At 39.9% G+C, this 24,349-nt stretch overlaps 2 protein-coding genes across 8 annotated transcripts in view; one reads left to right on the top strand and one right to left on the bottom strand.

Annotated features, from left to right (window-relative positions):
• Positions 1-434: 434 nt before the first annotated feature.
• RBM48 (RNA binding motif protein 48) lies at positions 435-12,759 on the bottom strand. Its single transcript, XM_003252446.3, has 5 exons — positions 12,614-12,759; positions 11,873-12,063; positions 8,990-9,135; positions 6,565-7,133; positions 435-4,081 (listed from the first exon to the last, which is right to left on the bottom strand). The coding sequence occupies exons 1-5, from the start codon at positions 12,722-12,724 to the stop codon at positions 3,995-3,997; spliced, it is 1,104 nt and encodes a 367-aa protein (XP_003252494.1). The 5' UTR covers positions 12,725-12,759; the 3' UTR covers positions 435-3,994.
• Positions 12,760-13,005: 246 nt separating this feature from the next.
• Positions 13,006-24,349, top strand: part of PEX1 (peroxisomal biogenesis factor 1) — a 42,349-nt gene continuing 31,005 nt past the window's right edge. For 4 of the 7 annotated variants that reach the window (XR_004032241.1, XM_003252445.3, XM_030822079.1 and 1 more), the window contains exons 1-5: positions 13,006-13,231; positions 19,093-19,236; positions 22,274-22,357; positions 23,103-23,217; positions 23,316-24,082. Coding sequence is in view for 6 of the 7 variants with exons in the window: in XM_003252445.3 (XP_003252493.2) it covers positions 13,103-13,231; positions 19,093-19,236; positions 22,274-22,357; positions 23,103-23,217; positions 23,316-24,082 (1,239 nt within the window). In the remaining variant the exon portion in view is untranslated. Of the gene's footprint in view, positions 13,232-19,092; positions 19,237-21,372; positions 21,390-22,040; positions 22,192-22,273; positions 22,393-23,102; positions 23,218-23,315; positions 24,083-24,349 lie in introns of those variants that run through there. The other 3 variants (XM_030822082.1, XM_030822083.1, XM_030822080.1) reach the window with 3 other exon arrangements.

The following is a 24,349-nucleotide window of genomic DNA, read 5'->3' as shown; positions in this document are numbered from 1 at the left end:
TTTTTTTTTTGAGACGGAGTCTCGCTCTGTTGCCCAGGCTGGAGTGCAGTGGCGCAATCTCGGCTCACTGCAAGCTCCGCGTCCTGGGTTCACGCCATTCTCCTGCCTCAGCCTCTCCGAGTAGCTGGGACTACAGGCGCCCGCCACCACGCCGGGCTAATTATTTTTGTATTTTTAGTAGAGACGGGGTTTCACCGTGGTCTCGATCTGACCTCATGATCCGCCCGCTTCGGCCTCCCAAAGTGCTGGGATTACAAGCGTGAGCCACCGTGCCCGGCCAACTTCCTCTAATTTTTATCTTATTTCTCCAATTACAGTGTAAGTGTTTTAGGGACGGGGTTATATTTTATACATCTAAGGTAACTCAGATAGGCCTATTAGAATAATACAAATAAAGTAAGTGGCCTCTATAAATAAATAATTTTTGATGTATGTAGGGTGTCTACAGAAGTGTGAACTTTGATAAAATTTTTTTAGTCTAGAGAGCTATTTTCCATGCAAAATTTAAAACTAGTATTTACCAAGAAACAGCTTCCTCTCTAAGGTTATGACAATGATGGCAGCTATCACTTGCAGACTTTGAAAAAGCAGTAAGAGAAGACAGACTTCTGTTGGAGGTGTTTGGACCATGTTTACCAGAAGCAAATGTATAGTTACTAGTGCCAATAGCCCAAACAGATTCAGGAAAAATTTTAAAGGGTCAGAAAGTAATACTTGCTAGACACTCTGTTGGGCTGCAGCCCACTGCTGTTGAGGCAATCATTGAGAATTCAGCCCCATCCTGGCATTTGGGCCCCAAGAAGACATTCATGATTCTTTCAGTAACTATATTCAAGACTTTCATTGAGCTTTTAACCTCTTTAGCAATAGACAATTCCTGTTTCTTGTAAGTATGGTGTATTTCCCAAACCAAATCCAGGGTATATTGGCTTGCTTAAGGGATAGAACACTGAATAGAGTTTCAGCAAGTACACCACAAACTGCTAGAACACTTGATCTCTTTCAACCCAATTGCTGTCAATGTTTTTAAAATTTTGGAGACAGAGTACTTTGTGCTTATGAAGGTTTTTCATGTATGCATCTGACAAAAGTTTTCTGAGCTGCAAGTATCAGTCTAATAATTGATTTGGCTCATAAAATTGCCTCACATATTCTTCCTTTATCAACTATGCTTTTCAAACACGGTATACAAAAACATTTTTTTTTTTTTTTTTTTTTTTTGAGACAGAGTCCCCCTCTGTTGCCCAGACTGGAGTGCAGTGGCACAATCTCAACTCACTGCGATCTCTGCCTCCTGGGTTCAAGCAATTCTCATGCCTCAGCCTCCCGAGTAGCTGGGATTATAGGCATTTGCCACCACGCCTGGCTACTTCTTGTATTTTTTTGTAGAGATGGAGTTTCATCATGTTGGCCAGGTTGGCCTCCAACTCCTGACCTCAGGTGATCCTCCCACCTTGGCCTCCGAAAGTGTTGCGATTACAGGCGTGAGCCACTGTGTTCAAAATAATAACCTATTATGGAAATTTTGTAAATCAGCTTGTATGTTATTAAGCTATCCTTATCCACCTCAACTCATCTCTTTAATTTTTCCCCCTGTACTTTATTCCCTCTACCCCACATTTTAACTTTCTGGAAACGTGGTAAAAAGCAATGTGTAAAAGGCAGGCTTCCAATCTGAAGAGATGGGCAAAAACAGTATATAGCATAATGGACTAGATCAGAGTAACTGCTTAGGATGGAACAGCCAACAGTTCTTCAGCTGCTTCCAGAGTTCATGTGTAGCCCAGTTATCTAGAGCCTTGCTATTCAAAGATGGTCTGTGCACCAGCAGCACTGGCAGCACCTAGGGACTTGGGAAAAATGCAGAATCTCAGGCCCCACCCAAAACCAACTTAATTTGAATCTTTTTGTTTTGTTTTGCTGCTTGACACCACAAAGGTTTCTTTCTTTCTCTCCTCATGATGAATTATGTTGGTGGGGATGAGGAGTGCTGGCTTCCACATGGTCACGGGACTATCAGGAACCCATTCAGAAACACATGACCCATTTAGCAGCTCCTCTCCTTAACTGTCAGGTAACTTTTGTCACGCAACAGATCTCTAGAACTCTTTTCATCTTCCAAAACTGAAATTCTATACCCATTAAACAGTAACTCCTCATTTTCCCTCCCCACAGCCCCTGGCCACCACCACCAGAATCTGCATTTTAACAAGATCCTGAGGTGGAGATCATAGCAACTTATAGTCTGAGAAGCCTGAACCATACAGCAATTTGCTCCTTCCAATTCTACGCTTAGGTCTCTAATATATCCTTTACCTGAGATTTCAGCAAAAACTGTATCTAATTACCTCACATGGAAGTAGGGCCTACCTTCCTTATCTGCAGCTTGCTGTTAGTACCATCTACCACTTGGAGCCATCCTAGTTAATTTGGATCAGTATGAGGAGAGAGGCCATTTCTCTTACTGTCTCCCATCTCTGAAGAGAAGGAGGGAGTAAAAGCTGAAAAACTACAAGAATGGAGTCAGTGGCAAAACCAACCAACGCCACTGACCAGGCCTGAGGTTAAAGATTAAGCCCCCCACTCTAACCACGTGTTACCTATAGATCACTTGCTCAATCTATTACAACCCTTTCACATGGACCCCCTTAGAGTTGTAAGCCCTTAAAAGGACCAGGAACTTTTTCTTCAGGGAGCTCGGTTCTTGACACGCAAGTCTGCCAACGCTCCTGGCTGAATAAAGCCTCTTCCTTCTATAACCCGGTGTCTGCGGGGTTTTGTCTGCGGCTCGTCCTGCTACAAGTACATCATAGCTGAAATTGAACCTTATTAACTGGTATGTTCAAATTCAATCCACTAGGCAAGAGGCCATCAAAGATAGGGAGAAATGAAAACAAAACGCAATGGTATGGACCTTCTCAAGTTATTTTTATCAGTAAAGACAATGGCCAGGCACAGTGGGTCATACCTGTAATCCTAGTACTTTGGGAGGCCAAGGTGGGTGGATCACTTGAGCCCAGGAGTTCAATACCTGCCTGGGCAACACAGTGAGACCCTGTCTCTACTAAAAATAAAAAAAGAAAAAGAAAATAGAGACAGCCTAGGTGTACTGAAATTTCCAATTCAGTGATCCACTGACAGAAAAAAGTGTGGATATGCCATAAGTAGTAACAGAAGTCTAGAATTTATAAATACTGATTTATTTTTGGATTGCCACAGGTCAAGCAAATTTTTCTTAAAAGTTAATTAAAGCATATAAGATTCTAATTTCAGCTTTGTTCTAACAGTTAATCTACTTTCTACTTCATAGAATTGTCTTGATTTTGAAACCCTGGCATTCGGAAACATCCTGAATTCTAGCGTTTCAATGGCTCATTCAATACTTGTATTATAATTGGAAACAGATGCTGGCTGCCTAGCTTTATTTCTATTGTAAAGTTTCCATATTTGCTTCAATTAATTTACATATAATTACTGTACATGAGAAGTAATGTTATGACAAGAAGAGTTTCTGCAACATTAAGTATGGGTCAAAAAAAGAAGAAATGGGCCAGGCACGGTGGCTCATGCCTGTAATCCCAGCACTTTGGGAGGCTAAAGCAGGCGTATCACGAGGTCAGGAGTTTGAGACCAGCCTGACCAATATGGTGAAACCTCATCTCTACTAAAAAAACACAAAACTTAGCTGGGCGTGGTGGTGCACGCCTGTAATCCCAGCTACTCAGGAGGCTGAGGCAGGAGAATCGCTTGAACCCGGGAGGCAGAGGTTGCAGTGAGCTGAGATCACGCCACTGCATTCCAGCCTGGGCAACAGAGCAAGACTCTATCTCCAAAAAAACAAAGAAATGACTTTAGACAAATAGCTTGAATGAAATTACAAAGAGGAGTGCATTAAAAAACACCAGCAGTAAAATCTCTTGGAAGAATTAAAATGTCAGGCTAAAAATAAATAATAAATGTTCTTTTTAGAAAATACTAATTTGCTGCTGGCACTCTATATTCTTCTTCTTTGTTTTAATGGATGACTTGTATGTACATCTTCTGGCTTGTCCTCTGGAGGCTTTGGCACAGATGAAATTACCTAATTAAAAAAAAAAAAGAACTATTAAAACTTAGTTTCTATAGCACAGGAGTAAATAAGCTATTAGAAGAGGTAAGACTACATCCAATAGTTCAATCCTTGATGTCACTTTTGAGGCAGAGTTGGCCTAAGTTCAAGGTACAGCCTATGACCTAGGCACAGACTGAAGTTTTCCGTTCAAACACTGATGACAGTAAAATTTCTAAAGCTATTTAAAAAGAAAAAAATTTGGAGGAAGAAAAGTGAACATATGCTCTACTTTAACATTCCTTTATAGATCTAAAGACACTTGTTATATTACGGATTCAGATAGATATCCTGGTTTTGCATTCTTGAAACACTGATAATGTTTGATAGATTTGGGGGGATGAAAATGTTTGGAGAAATGAGCAGGAAGCAGTATAATCCTCAATTTCCTGGGAGAAAAAGGAAAAGCAAACACACTATCAGAAAAAGAGTGTACAATAAGTCAAAGCAAAGTAAGAGTCATTTGAAATGGAAAATTATTAGAAACTATAGTAAACTGTATTTAATATTTCTTTTTTTTGTTGTTCTATTTCTGGACCTAGAATTTGGACTTCACACGTTTATCTTGAAAATGTAATCAGCTCTGGCTGAGACAGCTATGTATCTATGTCTATGCCTCAGTTCAGCTGTAACTGAAGGAAGGAAGTAAGGATGGTAGCACAAACTGAACACCTTTTTTTTTTTTTTTTTTTGAGACGGAGTCTCGCTCTGTCGCCTGGGGTGGAGTGCAGTGGCGCAATCTCGGCTCACTGCAAGCTCCGCCTGCCGGGTTCACGCCATTCTCCTGCCTCAGCCTCTCCGAGTAGCTGGGACTACAGGCGCCCGCCACCACGCCCGGCTAATTTTTTGTATTTTTTAGTAGAGACGGGGTTTCACCGTGGTCTCGATCTCCTGACCTCGTGATCCGCCCGCCTCGGCCTCCCAAAGTGCTGGGATTACAAGCGTGAGCCACCGCGCCCGGCCAACACCTTTTTTTTTTGAGACAGGGTCTGACACTGTCACCCAGGCTGGAGTGCAGTGGCATGATCTTGGCTCACTGCAACCTCCGCCTCGAAGACTCAAGGATCCTTCCACCTTAGCTTCCCAAGTAGCTACAAGAGTTCACCACCACGCCTGGCTAATTTTTGTATATTTATGGTAAAGATGGGGTTTCATCACATTGGTCAGGCTGGTCTCAGACTCCTGGGCTCAAGCAATCTGCTCACCTCAGCCTCCCAAAGTGCTGAGATTATTGGTGTGAGCCACTGGGCCCAGACTAAACTGAAAAACTAAAGAAGGCTTCAAAACTGTACCCACGGATTTTAATTATTATTAAATAATGCCTTTAATCAGATATTTTTAGGTAAAAAATGTACATACATGAAATTAAGCTACCTTAGCCTCCCTTAATCACATTGTAAAATATGAGGAAAACTATGTGAAAAGCACTTTCTGCATCTTGGAGTAAGTATAAGAGAATGTCATAACCCTCAGTTTATGATTTGTAACAGTAGCCTCTACCCCACAAAAAGCTAACTCAGATATTAACTTTATTTGTGCTTAGGAAATGGAAAATGATTATGTAAATGACATTAAAAAAAAAAAAAAACTACCTAGGCAGCACAATCTGGTTCTGATCATTTAAGAAGTCTACATTTGAAATGCATACCTGGAGGCCTAATTTTTAGAAATCTCACCACCTTCTATTGCTCTTTATCACAAAAGCAAATTAAGCATTTTGAATTTGACATAAACTGTAATAACTCTAAATTTGAGAGAAATAATTTACAATACTTTTCCTTCTCAACTTTGGCTCATATTAGAACTACTTGGGGAGCTTTTAACAAAAATGGCAGGCCTGGGCTCCACTCTCACAGATTGATTTAATTGGCTGAAACCACTGCTGTTATCTGTGTTTTCTGCAAAGAGTCATTGTGGTCATAACGCCTCATTGTTTTATGATGGTTTCTACCATCCTTAGAGGAGTGTGATGCTCTGTCTACAGGTCCCCCAGATGAACACATACATTTTGAGGAGAAATAACATAAAGGCAATTCACAGGAATATGGAAGATAAGGATCCCCATAAGAAATCACTATTTCTGAGACTTAGTTTCCTCACCAAGAAAAATTAGGACATAGGTCAGATAATGTCAAAGGTCTTTCTCCACATTAATATTTTATAATTTCCTTTGCCACACAAACATACAAGTTTTCCTGGTGCTATTTATTTACTAATTAATATTTTGTATCTACAGTGATATAAAATGTCTGTTCGTTGTTTAAAGCAAGTATTAACAGTTCAAAGCAAATAAAATGTTAGCCAAATTCAGTTATTTCAACAGAGAACTGTAGAAAAACACATCAAAACACTAAAAAGTGAAAAAAAATTACAATACTATTGTTCCCACAAATAACTCTCCATTTAGTCCTATAACCAAATCGTCTCTTAGAACAGTTTTTTTAAAATAACCTTACCTCTTTAAGTTTATGCCGAATTAAATTCGCTGTTGTATTCAATGAGTCATCGTGCATATCCACTTTAGAGATATCTGGTAACAGAGGTCCAATCATAACCTCATTACCTCTTGGGTTTGTTTGAAGAAAAGTTCCAAGTTTACGATCATCTTCTCTTCTTCTTTTGCGCTCCTGCAGTTGTGTTGTCCTAGGCATAAATCTGTCAACTGCCTCTGAAGATGTAATAGCCTTTTGTGCACCAGGGCAGGCCACTGAGTTTTTGAAAGAGTTTATCTGTGTTTTCTGCAAAGAGTCATTGTGGTTATAATGCCCCATTGTTTTATGATGGTTTCTACCATCCTTAGAGGAGTCTGATGCTCTGTCTACAGGTCCCCCGGATGAACACATACATTTTGAGGAGAAATAACATAAAGGCAATTCACAGGAATATGGAAGATAAGGATTTGAGTTCCCTGCAGAAGTGTTCAGAGCAGCTTTACAAAATCCAGACATCTCTGAGTGGAAGTCTTGTCTAAAATCCTCTGTGTCTTTATGCTCTGTAACCAATTTCTTCTTTGTCACGTAATGGTCTTTATATTACAATTTAAAAGTTGAGGGAAAGGGAAACAGAAGTGGTTTATTGTTTTCATCATTCAGAATCATATAATTTTAAAAAATCACTTAAAAATGTTAACAAATTCTACTCCAAAAAAATTACTTCTTGAGAAGGGAATATATTCACATGGTTTAAAACCTAAAACGGATAAAAAGATATATAGTATCAAGTGTCACCCTTTCCTTGCTCTCCTTGGGTCTAGTTTCATCCCCATAAGTAATCACTATTGTTTTTTATTTATCTGTTCAGTATGTCTTACTTTGCCACCTCCTTCCTCCTATTCTTTTTCTCCCCACTTTAAGGTAACCTGTAATACGCATTTCTCTGCACCTCTGCATTTTCCATTTCACTGTAGATCTTATAGAGGTTTTCCATCATTATATAGAAAGGTTTTGTTGCTTTTGTTTTTTTTTTTTTTTTTACAATTTTAGAGTATTCCACTATCTGGATGTATCATGCTCCTTGGCTTCTGTTTGTTAGTTACTAAAGAAAGCAATATGCTTGTCCCACTTCTAGGGCTGGCAAGGGCTTCTTCCCTGGTTTACTCTCCCAAAAGCAGACTACAACATGAATGGAGTGTGGAAGATATGGCAAAGATGAAAGTGGCTATGTGTTGATGATTGTTGTTAATACATGGGAAATATGTAAACTTAGTCTCTCTGCCTATGTGTTTTGAAATTTCCATAATAAGAGTTTTTGAAAAGTAAGACCAAGTATACAAATGCATCGTGTAGAGGCTAGAATGCTGCAGATGAAAGAGAGCTTAACTAAAGTGTCCAAGGCCAAACAAGTCACAGTTTAATTCTGAGGTCAGCAGCACGGCAAAAAGGTCTTAAGAGGAAGGAGAGCAAATAATGAAGATAATCCTAGGCTGTCACCAACACTGAGATGATTAAAGCAGTTAAAAAGTAAACTCTGGACAGAGAGTCCAAAGCTTGGGTTTTAATCCTTATTTTGTCTTTAATTCATCTCTAATAATACAGGCCGGTCACAAACTTTCTGAGACTGTTTCCTCACCAAGAAAAATAAGGACACAGGTCAGATAATGTCAAAGGTCTTTCTCCATATTAATATTTTATAATTTCCTTTGCCACACAAACATACAAGTTTTCCTGGTGCTATTTATTTACTTATCTTACAAGTTAGAGTTCAATGTCTACAGATGACTGGGGATTCTCAACAGCTCTCTTGCCAGATTTCTGAGTAAGTTTTCCAAGAGTTTTCCCACTTTATTTCTCTCCACCACTATCTAGTAGAAGGGGCATGTGGGGGCATTTAGCCAATTGCTGGTCAAAAGTAGAACTTCTCCATGATTAACAGTGACAACTATATGATTTGACAACTGCAAATCATAACTGCTTCTCACTGCATTCTGGTCAAAGCCTTAATTCCTTAGCATGGGACACAAGGCCCTCCATGATTCACTTCTTAACCACTTTTCTAAACTTATCTCTCACTGAAACCTTTGGGCTTTGGTTATACTGTATTAATTAAAGTTCCTTAAATGCATTATGCTCATTTATTCCTCTAAACATTTAAATATCTTGCCTGGCTTGCCTTTCCATCTTTTCCTCTCCCTTTTAGTTAATGTCTACTTATCCTCTAAAATTCAGCCACTTCTCACATACTATAGGAAGTCTTCTATGAACCAGTATTTCTCCCTTCTCAACCCAGATTACGCAGTGTGCTGCAGAGAACCCTGTGGTTTACAGTTACTGAATACTGTGATGGTTTACTTGCCTCTCCTCCCACTAGACTGGGAATTGCATGATGACACACCTGGCAGAGTGCCTGACACACAGGAGGCATTTAGCAATATGCTTTCCATACCTTTATTTTCAGTAGTTTTTACTACATATGCCTTCCGCACTTGTAGTTTTTTTCTAGTTTCTTCAACTGTTTCAAATTCTGGAGCATAGCACACATGAAGCAATCCACCGAAGAAACTCTGTTCATCCATTTTTCTCTTGGCTGTCCTGAATGGAAATAAAAGATAGCACAGTTTTTTAATCCAGATTTACTTGGGATGAAAGCTTAACTAGTATATAACATCTGGATCTAAAGAGCAAAGCCCAGCTTTTGCTACGTGTATATATATCCTGTGGATTGGGAATTAAGATGCTCTGCTTGTGGACAGTATTCATCCCATTGATCGAGTATGTACTCGTAGAGCTTCCCCTTTCCTTCCCTTTGAGCCTCTTTGTTCCCTAGTCTTTAAACAACTAAGGACCCAGCTGGTTGGCCTGAAGTATGTAAACTGTGGTCATAAAATAGAGCTTTTCTCTGTGGCCCTGAAGAGTTAGCTCATACCCAATTAAGCTTTTTCAGCACAATGTATTTCTGTGATGGGATTCATGCCTTAAAAATCAGATGAAAAATACTATAATCACAAAACGTTCAATAACTGAGGAACTATTAAATATATAACAATGAGAAAATGAGAAGAATGTTATTCAGTCAATAAATACTCACTAAACATCTATGACTGGCCAGGTACTACAATACATTTAACTACTTCTATATCCAGGGATAATGATAAATACTTGTTGAGATTTTACCATATGCCAGGCAATGTCATAAGCACTTCACTTGAATTAACACCTAAAAACAACACTGTAATGAAACTGAAGCACTAGGACATTATGTAACTTAGCCATGCTCATAGTCTGGTTTGAGGAGCAAGGATTCAAATCCAGATGTCTTACTTCAGAGCCTACTAGACTACGTACTGTAGAAAACAGAAAAGCTCTAGAAAATGTTTCCCTAACCATGGGAGCTGGCAGGTTGGTTAAGAAAGTGAAATTACATATAACAGCAGCCTGAGAAAACCACACATGACCCAGTAAAATCAAGTGCTTTTGTGGTAGATTATGAGTTCTACTTATAGCACAAGAAAGAAAATATGAATTGTAATAGCCAGAGAAGGATGGGTCTCAGAGCAGATTAGTGAGGAGAACAGAGATCAACATAAAAATAGATAAGGCATTGCATACTTCAGCCTTTTTGGAGCAGAGGGTTTATGTCACATAGAAGGCTGGAAAAAACTGAAGTCAATTTGCAGAAAGGAGTAACAGTAGAAACCATAATAGCTAATGTTTACTGTATTCTGACCAGGATACACCGTTATATGGATTATCTCATTTCATCCTCATACAACCCCAAGAAGTAGATAGGTCCCTTTACCATATAGATTTTATGGAAGAGGAAAAACTTAAACAGGTTAAATAACTTGCCCAAGATCCTGAAGCCAGTAAGCAGTGGAACTGGAAAACTTACTCCAAACCCAACTTTTTTTTTCTTTTGAGACAGAGTCTCACTCCATCACCCAGGATGGAGTGTAGTGGCCCATAAGACTCACTGCAACCTCCACCTCTTGGGCTCAACTGATTCTCCCACCTCGGCCTCCCAAGTAGCTAGGACTACAGGAATACACCACCACGCCCAGCTTGATTTTTGTATTTTTACAAAATACAAAATACTGGCCATGTTGGCCAGTCTGGTCTTGAACTCCTGGGCTCAAGCAATCTGCCCACCTTGGCCTTCCAAAGTTCTGGGATCAAATCCAACTTTTTTTTTTTTTTTTTTTTTGAGACAGTCTCCCTCTTGCCCAGGCTGGAGTGCAATGGCATGATCTTGGCTCACTGCAACCTCCACTTTCTGGGTTCAAGTGATCCTTGTGCCTCAGCCTACCCAGGAGCTGGGATTAAAGGTTTGCACCAACACAGCTGGCAAATTTTTGTATTTAGTAGAGTGAGGGTTTCACCATGTTGGCCAGACTGGTCTTGAACTCCTGGCCTCAGGTGATCCACCTACCTCAACCTCCCAAAGTGCTGGGATTACAGATGTGAGCCACGTGCCTGGAGTCAAAGCAGAATTTTTTTTTTTTTTTTTTTTGAGACAGAGCCTCGCTCTGTCATCCAGGCTGGAGTGCAGTGGTGTGACCTCTGCTCATTGCAATCTCCACCTCCCAGGTTCAAGCGATTCCCATGCCTCAGCCACCTGAGTAGCTGGGACTACAGGTCCGCACCACCACAACCAGCTAATTTTTGTATTTTTAGTAGAGACGGGGTTTCCACCATGTTGGCCAGGCTTGTCTTGAACCCGACCTCAAGTGATCTGCCTGCCTCAGTCTCCCAAAGTGCTGGGATTACAGGCGTAAGTCACCCGCCCAGCCTTCAAACCCAATTTTTTTTTTTTTTTTGAGGCAGAGCTTCCCTCTTTTTGCCCTGTCTGGAGTGCAATGGCGCAATCTCGGCTCACTGCAACCTCTGCCGCCCGGGTTGAAGCGATTCTCCTGCCTCAGCCTTCCAAGTAGCTGGGATTACAGGCATGCGCCACCAGACCCAGCTAATTTTGTATTTTTAGTACAGAGGGGGTTTCACCATGTTGGCCAGACTGGTCTCAAACTCCTGACCTCGTGATCCACCCGCCTCGGTCTCCCAGAGTGCTGGGATTGCAGGCGTGAGCCACCGCGCCTGGCCAAACCCAACTTCTACTCTACCACACTACAGGACGTTAGATTGTTAAGCATGGGAATGATGTGATGGATACAGTGTGTTTCACTAAAGTTAACCTTTAAAAAGGCTGGAGGAAGATATGCTAGATTACATTTTGGGGTAATTCAGGTATGAATAAGGGAAACTTGGAGCCAAAATGACAGAAATATGAATGGAGGAAATGAGGAAATGAGTCATTGCTTAACTTGCACATTACCTTGCACTTTGTAAGTTCATAAATTTAATAAGATAAACTTCAGTAAAGTCTTCTGCTGGGTATTCATCTAGAGCATTGTACTGTTCAATTGCACCATATAAAGCGAATCGCTCAACTAATTCCTTCATGACTCCCACAGCAGGAACTCCTTGTATTAATAAGTACTGAGATTCCAAATTGATTGTATATACCTAAAAGAAATGCAGAGTTATTAAACGTATTTCGCAAATAAGCCTAGGACGAATCTGCCTCTTTTTTTAAAAAAACAGAACTTTTAAAACAAGAAATAATCTGTTCAACCCAGTCAGCAAAAAACACAAAATAAAATTTCTGCCATTCCCTCTGCATAAAGAATAACAGTCCATGTGAGAGGCTACCTAAGGCATATAACAGACTACCTTCAGTCGACATTTTTTTCCAGAAATTGAGTCGGTAGAAGTCACTGGGAACAATCACTCAACGAATATTCACTGAGTGCTTACCTGTGCTAAGCAGTACTGTAAACACAGAAGATCCAATGACTAAAACCAAGTCCTATTCTCGTGGAGTTGATGTTCTAATAGTTGACCAAAAGGGTCGTGAGAATCTTTGGTACCTGACCCAGGGTTCTTCAGGCCAGCTCTAACGAGAGACAGATCTGACGGAAGCCTTGTCGTGCCTTTATTTCCGTAGGCTGGCCATATGGCGCTAGCGCTCACATAAAGCTACCGAGGAGAGTGGATGAAACCAAAATCACTTTACCTTGACAGCACGAGGCCGTCGCCCCTCCCGATATTTGGCCCGCGTGTCGCATACCGCCCTCTGGACGTGGTGATCAAATAAACTCCCTAGCTCCCCGCCGCTCGACGCCATTTTGCCTACTTTGATCTTCGCAGGGAGGACAACATCCGCCCTGCTGAGCTCCCTTTTATCCAATAAGAGAGAGGGATGAGTTAAGGAGTGCTAGGATTGGCTGGAGAATCGACAGCGTCGGCCATCATTTCCTGCGTGCGAAGATTTCATGAACGAGGTGCCGCCCCCGAGCGGCTCGGCGGAGAGGCGCGATGGGTGACAGAAGCTTTCTTGTCCCACCCACTACAGGCTTACGACAAGACGCGCAGCGGGGAGAGGGGGCGGGGCCGCAAGGGGCCGGGCCGATCGATCTCCTCCGGCTCCGACGTCCTCGGCCTGCCGGGTCCCGGGTCCTTTGCGGCGCTAGGGTGGGCGAACCCAGAGCGACGCTCCGGGACGATGTGGGGCAGCGATCGCCTGGCGGGTGCTGGGGGAGGCGGGGCGGCAGTGACTGTGGCCTTCACCAACGCTCGCGACTGCTTCCTCCACCTGCCGCGGCGTCTCGTGGCCCAGCTGCATCTGCTGCAGGTAACCTGCCGGCCCCGGGCCACCTGATCTTCAGCCTGGGGTCGGACGAGGCCGAAGCCTCTCAGGGACGCGGCGGGACACCGGCTGCCACGCGGGCGCCGCCGAAGCGCGCAGAGATCTGGGTCCCTCGACGGCAGGGCCCTTCTGGGTAGTCTCTGGATCTCACAAGTCCAGTGCAGCCCTGGGCTCGTCTTATCCCAGGTCTTTTCACTTGGTGAAACTGGACCTAGAAACGTCCTAATATTCTACCACTGTTTTTATAAATATTCCTTATTCCAGGCTGGAAAAACTCCTGAGAAGTGGTTTGTTTTTATTATTTTAAAAGGTGTTTTCCTGGCCAGCCATTTCCAGTTACCTGCGCTGCTGCCGTCCGGGCAGCGACAGCGGGTCGCATTGTTGGCGGAGCCCCTGTCGGTTCCCGGGGACTGAGCACCGCGTCCCATGAGCGGGAAAGGTTAATACAATGATGGTTCTGCCCTGCGTCGCTGACCCTCGGAACACAGCCGTAGTGTGTCAGGAACACATAACGTAGTTAAGATCACTTGAAGCTCTGCGATCAGTCGCCCTTCTGGACGTTATGGTTAGGATGTTTCACAGTTCTAACCACTGGTGGAGATACAGCGTCCATATTTTCATAATTAAAAATAGAGGCACATGGTCTCACGAGTTTGCGTGTACTTTTGGGGGCAAAAGGACGGCGTATTTGAAATCCTCATAAATCCTGGATGCATGGTACCCACCAGTGGCTAATCTATGCAATGAATAAAGAGTTTGCAATAATTTCAAGCATCCCTTCTTTCCACTTGAGTTACTTCCCCATACCTAGGGGAAGATATTTTTGGTCCATTGAAAACATGAGTTCAGCAGAATCCTCCTATCATCGTCGTTATTATTTTTACCACTAAGTAGACAATCTTTTGGTTTTTGATGGGCTTTATGGCTAGAGACAAATCAGTCACTGTCACCAAGTTCCAGGTAGAAGTTGGTTCAGTGCTCTGTCAGCTTCGATGGGATTTTTCAACATGTTTTCAAATCTGCACGTAATAGTAGGAATGCTTTCTTACAGTAACTCTAATTTGATCCTAAGATGTAGTTGTTACCTTACATTCATCACTGTTTAAGAATTTAGTGGTCTTGATCTTTGTTTTAAATTTTGAGCCTTCGAGAAGTACTTATAAGAATTAATTCATGCATATCTTTTTGAAATGTAAATGTCTGTAGCCCTGGAACAAATTGCGGTTTCTGTTCAGCCCATATTAGCAGAATAGGTCAACTTTGCTTTCTAATTATCAGTGTAATAAGTTTATTACTTTATAGATTCCATAAATCTATACATTTATTCCTTGATGAATTATATAAATTTATAGAATTTGTTTTATAGAAAATTTGGAAAGCTTGGAAAATTGTTAACAAGAAAATAAGTTACCCATAATCCCAGAACTTAGAGGTGACTAATGTTGACAGTTTGGATCAAATCTTTCAGTTTTATTTCTAATCTTTATTTTTAACAGAAATGAGGTCCTATATACACATGTACAGTTTTGTGTCCTGGTGTTTTTATTTAATGTTATTAATAGTGTTTTATTCTGTTAAAAGGTTGTCATTTTAAGTTGTTAATTAGTATTCTAGCACAAATTTGCCATAATTTATTTAATTGTTTACTATGATTGACCATTTAGATTGTACTTAATTTTTAGGCATTGGAAGTGATAAACTGTATTTTAATCAAACGTTGAAAATAACACATCTTTGTTTAGAAAACATCATTTTTATTTCTGGTTGTCTAGGACAGATTCCCAGAATTCTTGGGTTAGAGGCCATAGATAATTATGAAAGCAGAAAGGTTCACAAGTTGGGAGTTAATACTTGAATTACTTTATTTGGGGTGAAGCATTGAGTGCATAATACAGATCATGCTGGGAAGAAGGGTTGGAACAATGGTTTTCTGGCCTATGTCAGACTTACCTTGAAGCTTTTAAGAATACAGATGTTCTGATCAACCCTCAGACCTATTAAATCAAAATCTTAGGGAATAGGCTTTTGGCATCTCTAATTTTAAAAAATTTATTCAGGCTACTTGGATGCACAAAAGAGTTGAGACCTACTGTCCTAGATTCATAGAATGTTAATGACGATAGAGACCTTAAGCATCTAGGTCATTTCTTTACTTTTACATGTAAGGAAACTGGCATTCCTAGGCCAGTACCATTGCCATGCAGCTAATTTGCCCTCTTGTCTATAGCTCACTCTGCATCACCCAACCTACCCTTCTCACTGTTTCTTCTATAACCAATCTCCTTCCCACTTCTGTTCTCTTACTCATGCCATTCTTCCCTCAGTCATTTTTCTTCCTTCCATGCAAATTCCATGTCTTTAAAAAGGAATAATCCTACCTCCTCCACATAGCTTTCCAATTCTTTCTTGCCCACATTTCTCTCCCTTTCAATACTTCTCTGTTGTGTTATGTGACACATCACATTTGATATACTCTGTACTGTGTTTCAAGTATTGTATTCTCTTGTTTACTCAAGTCATTATTTCAGGACTGACTACCCAGTAGATGCTTTAAGTCAGGATTTCTCAACCTTGGCACTGTTGACATTTTGAGCTGGGTAATTTTTTGTTTGGGGGGCTGTCCTGTACATTTTAAGATGTTTAACAGCACCCTTGGCCTCTATCCAGTAGATGCCTGTACTGCCTCCCCCTATCTGTGACAACCACAAAGGTCTTCAGACATTGTCAGATGTCTACTGAAGGACAAAATCACCTCTGGTTGAGAACCACTGCTTCAACTAAGTTACCTTCTCTGTACTCAGAACTTGATGTGATTGCAACAGGGGGAGAGGATTCATATACACAGTGAATGCAAACGAACCTAAATCACCATTCGGATGTGGCCACACAATTTTCATTTCCCTTGTGTTAGCAAGAGATACCCCAGGCTTTGGACCTGGACATTCCTAAGGCATTCTGATGGATGGTTTTACCTGCAGATTTCCTGGTAATACTGATACCTCAGTTTGGGTTAAAGAAGGTCAATTAATTGATTGATTTGATTTGACTCCTGGAAAAGAGGCTCCTTTCTAGCTGTCTCTTCTCTTTACCTGAATAGCCAGGGCTCTGTGGTTCAAGTGAAGTATTTTGACATAAAAGTTAACTTAGAACATTGGTCTGCAGAGTTTGCTAAATATAACTGAGCACATATTATGGCTTTATGGAGCTGGTTACTACTTTTTGACCAAATAAATAATTAGAAGTACTTTTCCTCCTCAATAAGGTTCATTTTTCCTTTTTTCAGTGAGCTGGTAGAGTTTCCTTTTTTGATATTTCAGGGCATCTTTCATATTTCCATCTCTTAAGTTTCTTCATGTGAAGTAGAATTGATCTGGATTATGTATTGCTGACTCTGATGAAAACCCACAGAAAACATCTGGGGCTTAATCACCTTCATTCTTGTAATAGCTCACACGGTTACAGCTGATATAGTAACTTAAGACTTTTGATTCCAAATCTAGGCAAAATACACTCAGTTGAAAGAATTTGTCAGCCAGAACAGTTGGACTGTTCTGTGAAAATTGTGAGAAAAATTACACAACTAAGTGATACACGATGATGGCTTTCTTAAATATAAAATTGTAATAACATGGTTAATTTCCAGTACGTTATATTGTCCTAGAAGTGGCTCCAACATTGTCTGAAATTTGTCTCATTTAAAGAAACATAAGCTGGCCACGGTGGCTCACGCCTGTGATCCCAGCACTTTGGGAGGCTGAGGCAGGCAGATCACCTGAGGTCAGGAGTTCGAGACCAGCCTAGCCAACATGGTAAAACCCCATCTCTACTAAAAATACAAAAATTAGCTGGGCATTTGGTCGGGGCCTGTAATCCCAGCTACCTGGGAGGCTGAGGCAGGAGAATTGCTTGAATCTGGGAGGCGGAGGTTGCAGTGAGCTGAGATTGCACCACTGTACTCGAGCCTGGGCAACACAGTGAGATCCTGTCTCAGGAAAAAAAATTCCATGTAAATGAATGAATTTGATACTTAATATTTTAAATTATGAAAAATGTTCTGTAGAGATGTAGGTCTTGCCATGTTGCCCAGGCTGGCTTTGAACTTCTGGGGTCAAACAATCCTCCTGTCTCAGTCTCCCAAAGTATAAAGATTACACATGTGAGCCACTGCGCCTGGCCTAATATTTTTAACTTAATGAATTTATTTTGATATAAATAAATGAGTATCACCAAAGCTTCCTGATATAATAAGTCTTTTTGTGTGTGTGACGGGTTCTCACTCTGTTGCCCAGGCTGGAGTGTAATGGCACTATCATGGCTCGCTGTAGCCTCAACCTCCCTGACACAAGTGATCCTCCCACCTCGGCTTCCCGAGTAGATGGGACCACAGGTGTATGCCACCACACCTGGCTGATTTTTAAAATTTATTATTGATACATGTTAATAAAATTCTTTTTATTTTAAAAATGATGTATGTTGCTGGGCATGGTGGCTCACGCCTGTAATCCTGACAGTTTGGGAGGCAGATGGGAGGATCACTTGAGGCCAGGAGCTTACGACCAGCCTAAGCAACATAGTGAGATCCCATCTCTATAGAAAAAAAAAATGGCTAGGTGTGGTGGTGTATGCCTGTATTCCTAGCTACTCAGGAGACTGAGGTGAGAGGATTGCTAGAGTCCAGGAGTTTCAAGTTACAGTGACCTATGATTGTGCCACTGCACTCCAGCCTGGGCAACAGAGCAAAATCCTGTCTCAAAAAAAAAAAAAAAGTTTGAAAATGCTTATGATGCAATATAAGTAGTGGAAAAGGATATTAAATTGTGCCTATATGAACACAACTGTATGAAAAACTTGCACATAGAGAAAAGGATTAACAAGAAATAGACCAAATTGTTCACATGGTTGTCTTGTTTGTGGAGAGAATATCAGTAGTTCATTTGTTTCCTTCCAAGTTTATACGTTTTCCACGGTCTGTATAATGAGTTTGTAATTGTTTAATCATAGAAAACCCTTTTTTGGTCCTTGGCCACAAACTTACGTGTTTTAATGTAATTGCTCTTTTAATGAGAATAAATGTTATATTTTGCTTTTTTAAAACCTATATTCCCGTAGTTATATGAGCCCTTACAATTATTAAGAGGCTGCATAACATAACGTTCCTGAAAGGGTACAGAAGAAACAGCAGTAATTACCTCTGAGAACAGGGACATGGCTTCACATTTTACCCTTTTGTACGTTTTGTGCTTTTGCCACATGCATTTATTATTCTTCCAATAAATAAGTAAATAAATATGGATTGCATACTCCATCTGGTTGGTGTTTCATAATTCTAAAATTATATTGCTACATTTTTAAAGATGATATATGTTTCTACTTATTAACGTATATGTTAAAATAGTAAATTTATATCTTATTTAATAATTTCCCTATTGATAGACATTTAAGACAGTCTGAAGTGTTCACTATTATAGAAAATACTGCACAGATAGCTTTTGCTGTAGTTTCTTTTTTCTTTGAATCATTAATTGGGAATAAATGCTCAAATAGTTATATGTGGCTCAACTGCTATGTAAGTTTATTGACTGACTGCTGCCATTTTGAATTCTGAAAGGGTTGATTAAATTTATAATGCTGCCATAAGAATATAAGGGTATTGGTTTCGTTAGCATCACCAGCATTGGGTGTTGGAAATGATTATAGATTTTTAAATGCTACAACAAATGTAGATAACAGAAAACTATCTATAGAACTCTTTTTGGACATGTGAATTGTAATAATAGTTTATTTTCATGTGAATCCAGAAAAATGTATATGAAAACCTTTTTTCCTCTCATTTCTTATATGAATAGAATCAAGCTATAGAAGTGGTCTGGAGTCACCAGCCTGCATTCTTGAGCTGGGTGGAAGGCAGGCATTTTAGTGATCAAGGTGAAAATGTGGCTGAAATTAACAGACAAGTTGGTCAAAAACTTGGACTCTCAAATGGGGGACAGGTAAGCACATGTGATGGCAATAACTTTCTTCTAATGTCACATAATACAGCAATAGAAATAAAATTAAAAGTTTAGATTTTTTGTTAAAGGAGGTGAGATTACACCTAATTTGTATGCTATTACGTAACTAGTCTAGGATATTGAAGCTGACTATACTCTGTTTTTAGGTCATTATCTTGTAGTTTACCATACTCCCTACTTGCTTCTTATTCTACTATTTAACTCATTTCCCACATTCCCTAATTTTGGTTTCATGAAATTATTTTTCCTTCTGAATTACTAGGTTCTACTTACTATTATTAAACTTTATTTCTGACATTTTATAACCTTCTATGGTCTCACTTGATTAAAAAATAAAAAATTCAGCTGGGTGCGGTGGCTCATACCTATAATCCCAGCACTTTGGGAGGCCGAGGTGGGCGGCTAATTTGAGGTCAGGAGTTGGAGACCAGCCTGGCCAACGTGGTGAAACCCCCCATCTCTACTAAAAATTCAGAAATTAGCTGGGCATGGTGGCAGGTGCCTGTAATCCCAGCTACTCGGGAGGCTGAGGCAAGAGAATTGCTTGAACCTGGGAGGTGGAGGTTGCAGTGAGCTGAGATTGCACTGCTGCACTTCAGCTGGGTGACAAGAGCGAAACAATGTCTTGAAAAACATAAAAAATAAAAAATTCTACAACACAGGTTATTATTTTTCCATTTTTGTCTTCCCTTATGAGTTTAATATGCTTAGATTATAAACCTGAAAGCTTGAATACCCATGTCTATTTTTTGTTTTCTTATGTTTATCAAGTTATTCCTTTAAACATTTTCTAAACTGTAGGAATAATATGAGGCTGGGCTCAATGGCTTATGCCTATAATCCCAGTGCTTTGGGAGGCCAAGGTGGGAGGACCACTTGAGGCCACGAGTTCAAGATTGGCTTGGCTAGGCAACATAGCAAGACCCTGTCTCTACAAAAAAATTTAAAAAATTAGCTGGGCATGGTAGTGCATGCTTGTAGTCCCAGCTACTCAGCAGACTGAGGTAGGAGGAATGCTTGAGCCCAGGAATTTGAGTGACCTATGATTATGCACTCCAGCCCAGGCAACAGCAAGACCCTATCTCTTAAAAGAAGAAGATGTAGTAATAATACGTATTCATTATAACTATTTTACCATTGAAAGTAAAAAATGAGTTTTTACCTTTCCCCAGTCCCATCCTCAGAATGAATGTCAACTGTTTTGGGGGATCTCAGTAGACCTTTAGGATTGGAAGAATGAGATCATTCATATTTTCTGCAATTATTACCCCACAAAATATTTCAGATACCTTTCCATGTATTACAAACAATGTGCATTTAACATGTCTCTCTCTTTCTGTCTCTCTCTCTGTGTGTCTTTATGATCCTCTGTTGCAGCCCTGCCACTAAGACACTGTCTCCTGAAGAATCACTGATAGGAACAGAAAATGGACTGGCTAGCCCAGGAGTCCTTAGCTTCTTAGGAGGCAGGAGTTGCTTTGTGCTTTCTCAGAATCAGATATATATGTGGACTGAAACATTTAAAAACAGAATAGCCAAGGGCGCTATACGTTTAAAACTTATATAGGTGGGGCTACATTGCTCTCTATTACTAGTTTCCCATGACAATACACGAGAGTGCCATGTCTTTTTAACTTGTTTTGAGCACAGTCTAATTTTGTTTATGCATGTTTTTTGATGAGAATAGGCTACTCATGAGAAATCTATAAATCTAACACTAGTCCCTTGCATACTCTAAATTGTTGCTAGAATCTTAAAATTTTAGCACCAGACGGACCTTAGAAATCATTAACTTTGGTGCTTTTTTCTACGATACAAGGAGATGGAATATTTTACCCAGGATTGCTTAGCAGGTTACAGTTCTGCCCTCTGAGTACCCGGCACTTCCTGTGGGCAACATCAACTTCCTGATTTTCAAGTCTTAATTAGTACTCTGAAGAATCCTACTTGTTTTTAACTCGCATTTGCTTTGAAGTGACTTTACCTGATTTTTTTAGATCCCTTATTGCAGCAATGCCGCTAAGAAACTGAGTCTCTAGCTTCTTGGTGGGCAGGAGCTGCTTTGTGCTTGCTCAGAATCATCCTTTTCAGTAAGGGAGATATTGAAGAGAAATCTACTGAGGAGTCTGGAGGTGAGGCGCTCAGGGAAATTCTGCTTCAGTCCACAAAAGCAGAGAGGAAGGGTTGGTTACCCAGAGTATTTAACATGCAGAGGTTTTGGATTTTACTCCTTTAATCCTTGAAAATGCCTATAGAAGGGGAAAGAAAGTAAGATGGTGACTCCAGCTTATAGACATACTAGTGTTTCATATATTTAAACTATAATGAGGGTATTATTTGTTTTACTTAACTTTCAGCTGTGAAGGATTATACTTCTCAATATTTGTCTCCAGTGTCTATTTCAGTGTATTTTTCACTTTTCTTGAAGCAGCATGTCTGTTGCCAAACTTCTAGAAATAATGAGAATATTTATATATTAGATCAAGCCATAACTTGATGATATAGTCATTTCTTCTTATGTTTTTTACTTACATTTTTACATTTTAATGATTACTTTCATTTTTGAAAAACGTGTCGTGCTGAGATGTATTTTTCTTCATTCTGTAATTAGTTATCAAGCAGTTTTTCCTAAAATGCTGAGTGTATCAAGTCTTGGCTAAGAATAAGTACTTAAGAAATATTTGTCACATGAAAGACTACACATATAGCCAGGCACAGTGGCTTGTACCTGTTTTCCCAGCTACTCAGGAGGCTGAGGCAGGAGGATTGCTTGAGCCCAGGGTTTCCAGGCTGCAGTGAGCTATGATTGTACCACTGCACTCCAGAATGGGTGACAGAGCCGGGCCCCATCTCTCAAAACAGAAGAGAAAGATTACATAAACTACATATACACCCCCATCCAAAACACACACACACATCTACTTACCTAAAATGGTAAGAAGATAACTTCTTATTTTCTAATATATGACACAGAAAAGTTTTTTTAAACTAGTTTTAAATTTTTAATTTTTTCTAGGTATTTCTCAAACCATGTTCCCATGTGGTATCTTGTCAACAAGTTGAGGTGGAACCCCTCTCAGCAGATGATTGGGAGATACTGGTAAAGAAAACCAAATAAGAACTATCTCATTTAAGGTTAAATTACTTCACAATATCAATGTTTTTAGATTTCTCTTCTCTAAGCTTTATTATATATTCTGAGTTGGTTTTGAATTATAAGAATGAATTGGGGCCAGGCACAGTAGCTCATGCCTATAATCCCAGCACTTTGGGAGGCCAAGGCAGGTGGATTGCTTGAGTCCAGGAGTTCAAGACCAGGCTGAGCAACATGGTGAAACCCCGTCTCTACTAAAAATACAAAAATTAGCCGGGCATGGTAGTGCATGCCTTTAGTCCCAGCCACTTGGGAGGCTGAGGCAGGAGGATCGCTTGAGCCCGTAAAGTCAAGGCTGCAGTGAGTCAAGATCTTGCCATTATACTCCAGTCTGGACAACAGAGTGAGACCTTGTCTCAAATAAAAAAAGAATAAATTGATAGAGATCTAATGTTCAACCTGACAACTATAGGTAATAAAATTGTATTGGGGATTCATGTTAAATGAGTAGATTTTAACTACTCTTACCACAAAAACAAAAAAGTAGGTAACTGTGAGATGATGTATATGTTAATTTACTTCACTATAGTAACAATTTTACTATCTATATGTAGCTCATAACATCATGTTGTATATATTAAATATGCACATTAAAATTTGTTTTTTAAAAAAATGAATTGAGATTTTTTTTAACGAGACATGGAGTGGGCAAATTGTAAAGTGAATTGATCTTTTCGTCTGTTGGTTCTAGGAGCTGCATGCTGTTTCCCTTGAACAGCATCTTCTAGATCAAATTCGAATAGTTTTTCCAAAAGCCATTTTTCCTGTTTGGGTTGATCAACAAACGTACATATTTATCCAAATTGGTAGGTGCTGTTGTAATATTTGCTGTCATATTCTACACTATAGCATTGAGTCCAAAGTAGAAATGAATGTGCACTAATGAGCTTTATTTTCTACACAGTTGCACTAATACCAACTGCCTCTTATGGAAGGCTGGAAACTGACACCAAACTCCTTATTCAGCCAAAGACACGCCGAGCCAGAGAGAATACATTTTCAAAAGCTGATGCTGAATATAAAAAACTTCATAGTTATGGAAGAGACCAGAAAGGAATGATGAAAGAACTTCAAACCAAGCAACTTCAGTCAAATACTGTGGGAATCACTGAATCTAATGAAAACGAGTCAGAGATTCCAGTTGACTCATCATCAGTAGCAAGTTTATGGACTATGATAGGAAGCATTTTTTCCTTTCGATCTGAGAAGAAACAAGAGACATCCTGGGGTTTAACTGAAATCAGTGCATTCAAAAATATGCAGTCAAAGGTTGTTCCTCTAGACAATATTTTCAGAGTATGCAAATCTCAACCTCCTAGTATGTATAACACGTCAGCAACCTCTGTTTTTCATAAACACTGTGCCATTCATGTATTTCCATGGGACCAGGAATATTTTGATGTAGAGCCCAGCTTTACTGTGACATATGGAAAGCTAGTTAAGCTACTTTCTCCAAAGCAACAGCAAAGTAAAACAAAACAAAATGTATTATTACCTGAAAAAGAGAAGCAGATGTCAGAGCCACTAGATCAAAAAAAAATTAGGTCAGATCATAGTGAAGAAGATGAGAAGGCCTGTGTGCTACAAGTAGTCTGGAATGGACTTGAAGAATTGAACAATACCATCAAATACACCAAAAATGTAGAAGTTCTCCATCTTGGGAAAGTCTGGGTTAGTGTAAATTTTATAACTTGGGAGAAATTTTATGTGGCTTAAACATCCCCAAATTATAAATTAGGATAGTATTTCATATATAAATTGAAAATCAATTAAAAAGAAACACAGTGCCTAAAGGCACTTGGGGGACACATTTACGCTTTGCAGTAAAGTCCTTGTTTGGATAAAGATTGTGTATTTTCTGGCCAAGTAAGCTTGAATAGGTACAAGCTTAGATAGGTTCAGGCCCAGAGAGGTCAAAATTACTTGCCTGAGATTGCA

The sequence above is a fragment of the Nomascus leucogenys genome, chromosome 11 (genome assembly GCF_006542625.1).
Source record: "Nomascus leucogenys isolate Asia chromosome 11, Asia_NLE_v1, whole genome shotgun sequence".
Classification (NCBI taxonomy): domain Eukaryota; kingdom Metazoa; phylum Chordata; class Mammalia; order Primates; family Hylobatidae; genus Nomascus; species Nomascus leucogenys.
This window is presented reverse-complemented; position numbering and strand designations above follow the sequence as displayed.

Bases quoted from the DNA above. Each gene is read 5' to 3' on its own strand.
- RBM48 (XM_003252446.3), bottom strand. From the start codon at position 12,724: ATGGCGTCGAGCGGCGGGGAGCTAGGGAGTTTATTTGATCACCACGTC. The intron at 12,064-12,613 runs GTAAAGTGATTT...CATTTCTTTTAG, and splicing joins GACGGCCTCGTGCTGTCAAG to GTATATACAATCAATTTGGA. The intron at 9,136-11,872 runs GTAATGTGCAAG...ATTTCCATTCAG, and splicing joins ATGAACTTACAAAGTGCAAG to GACAGCCAAGAGAAAAATGG.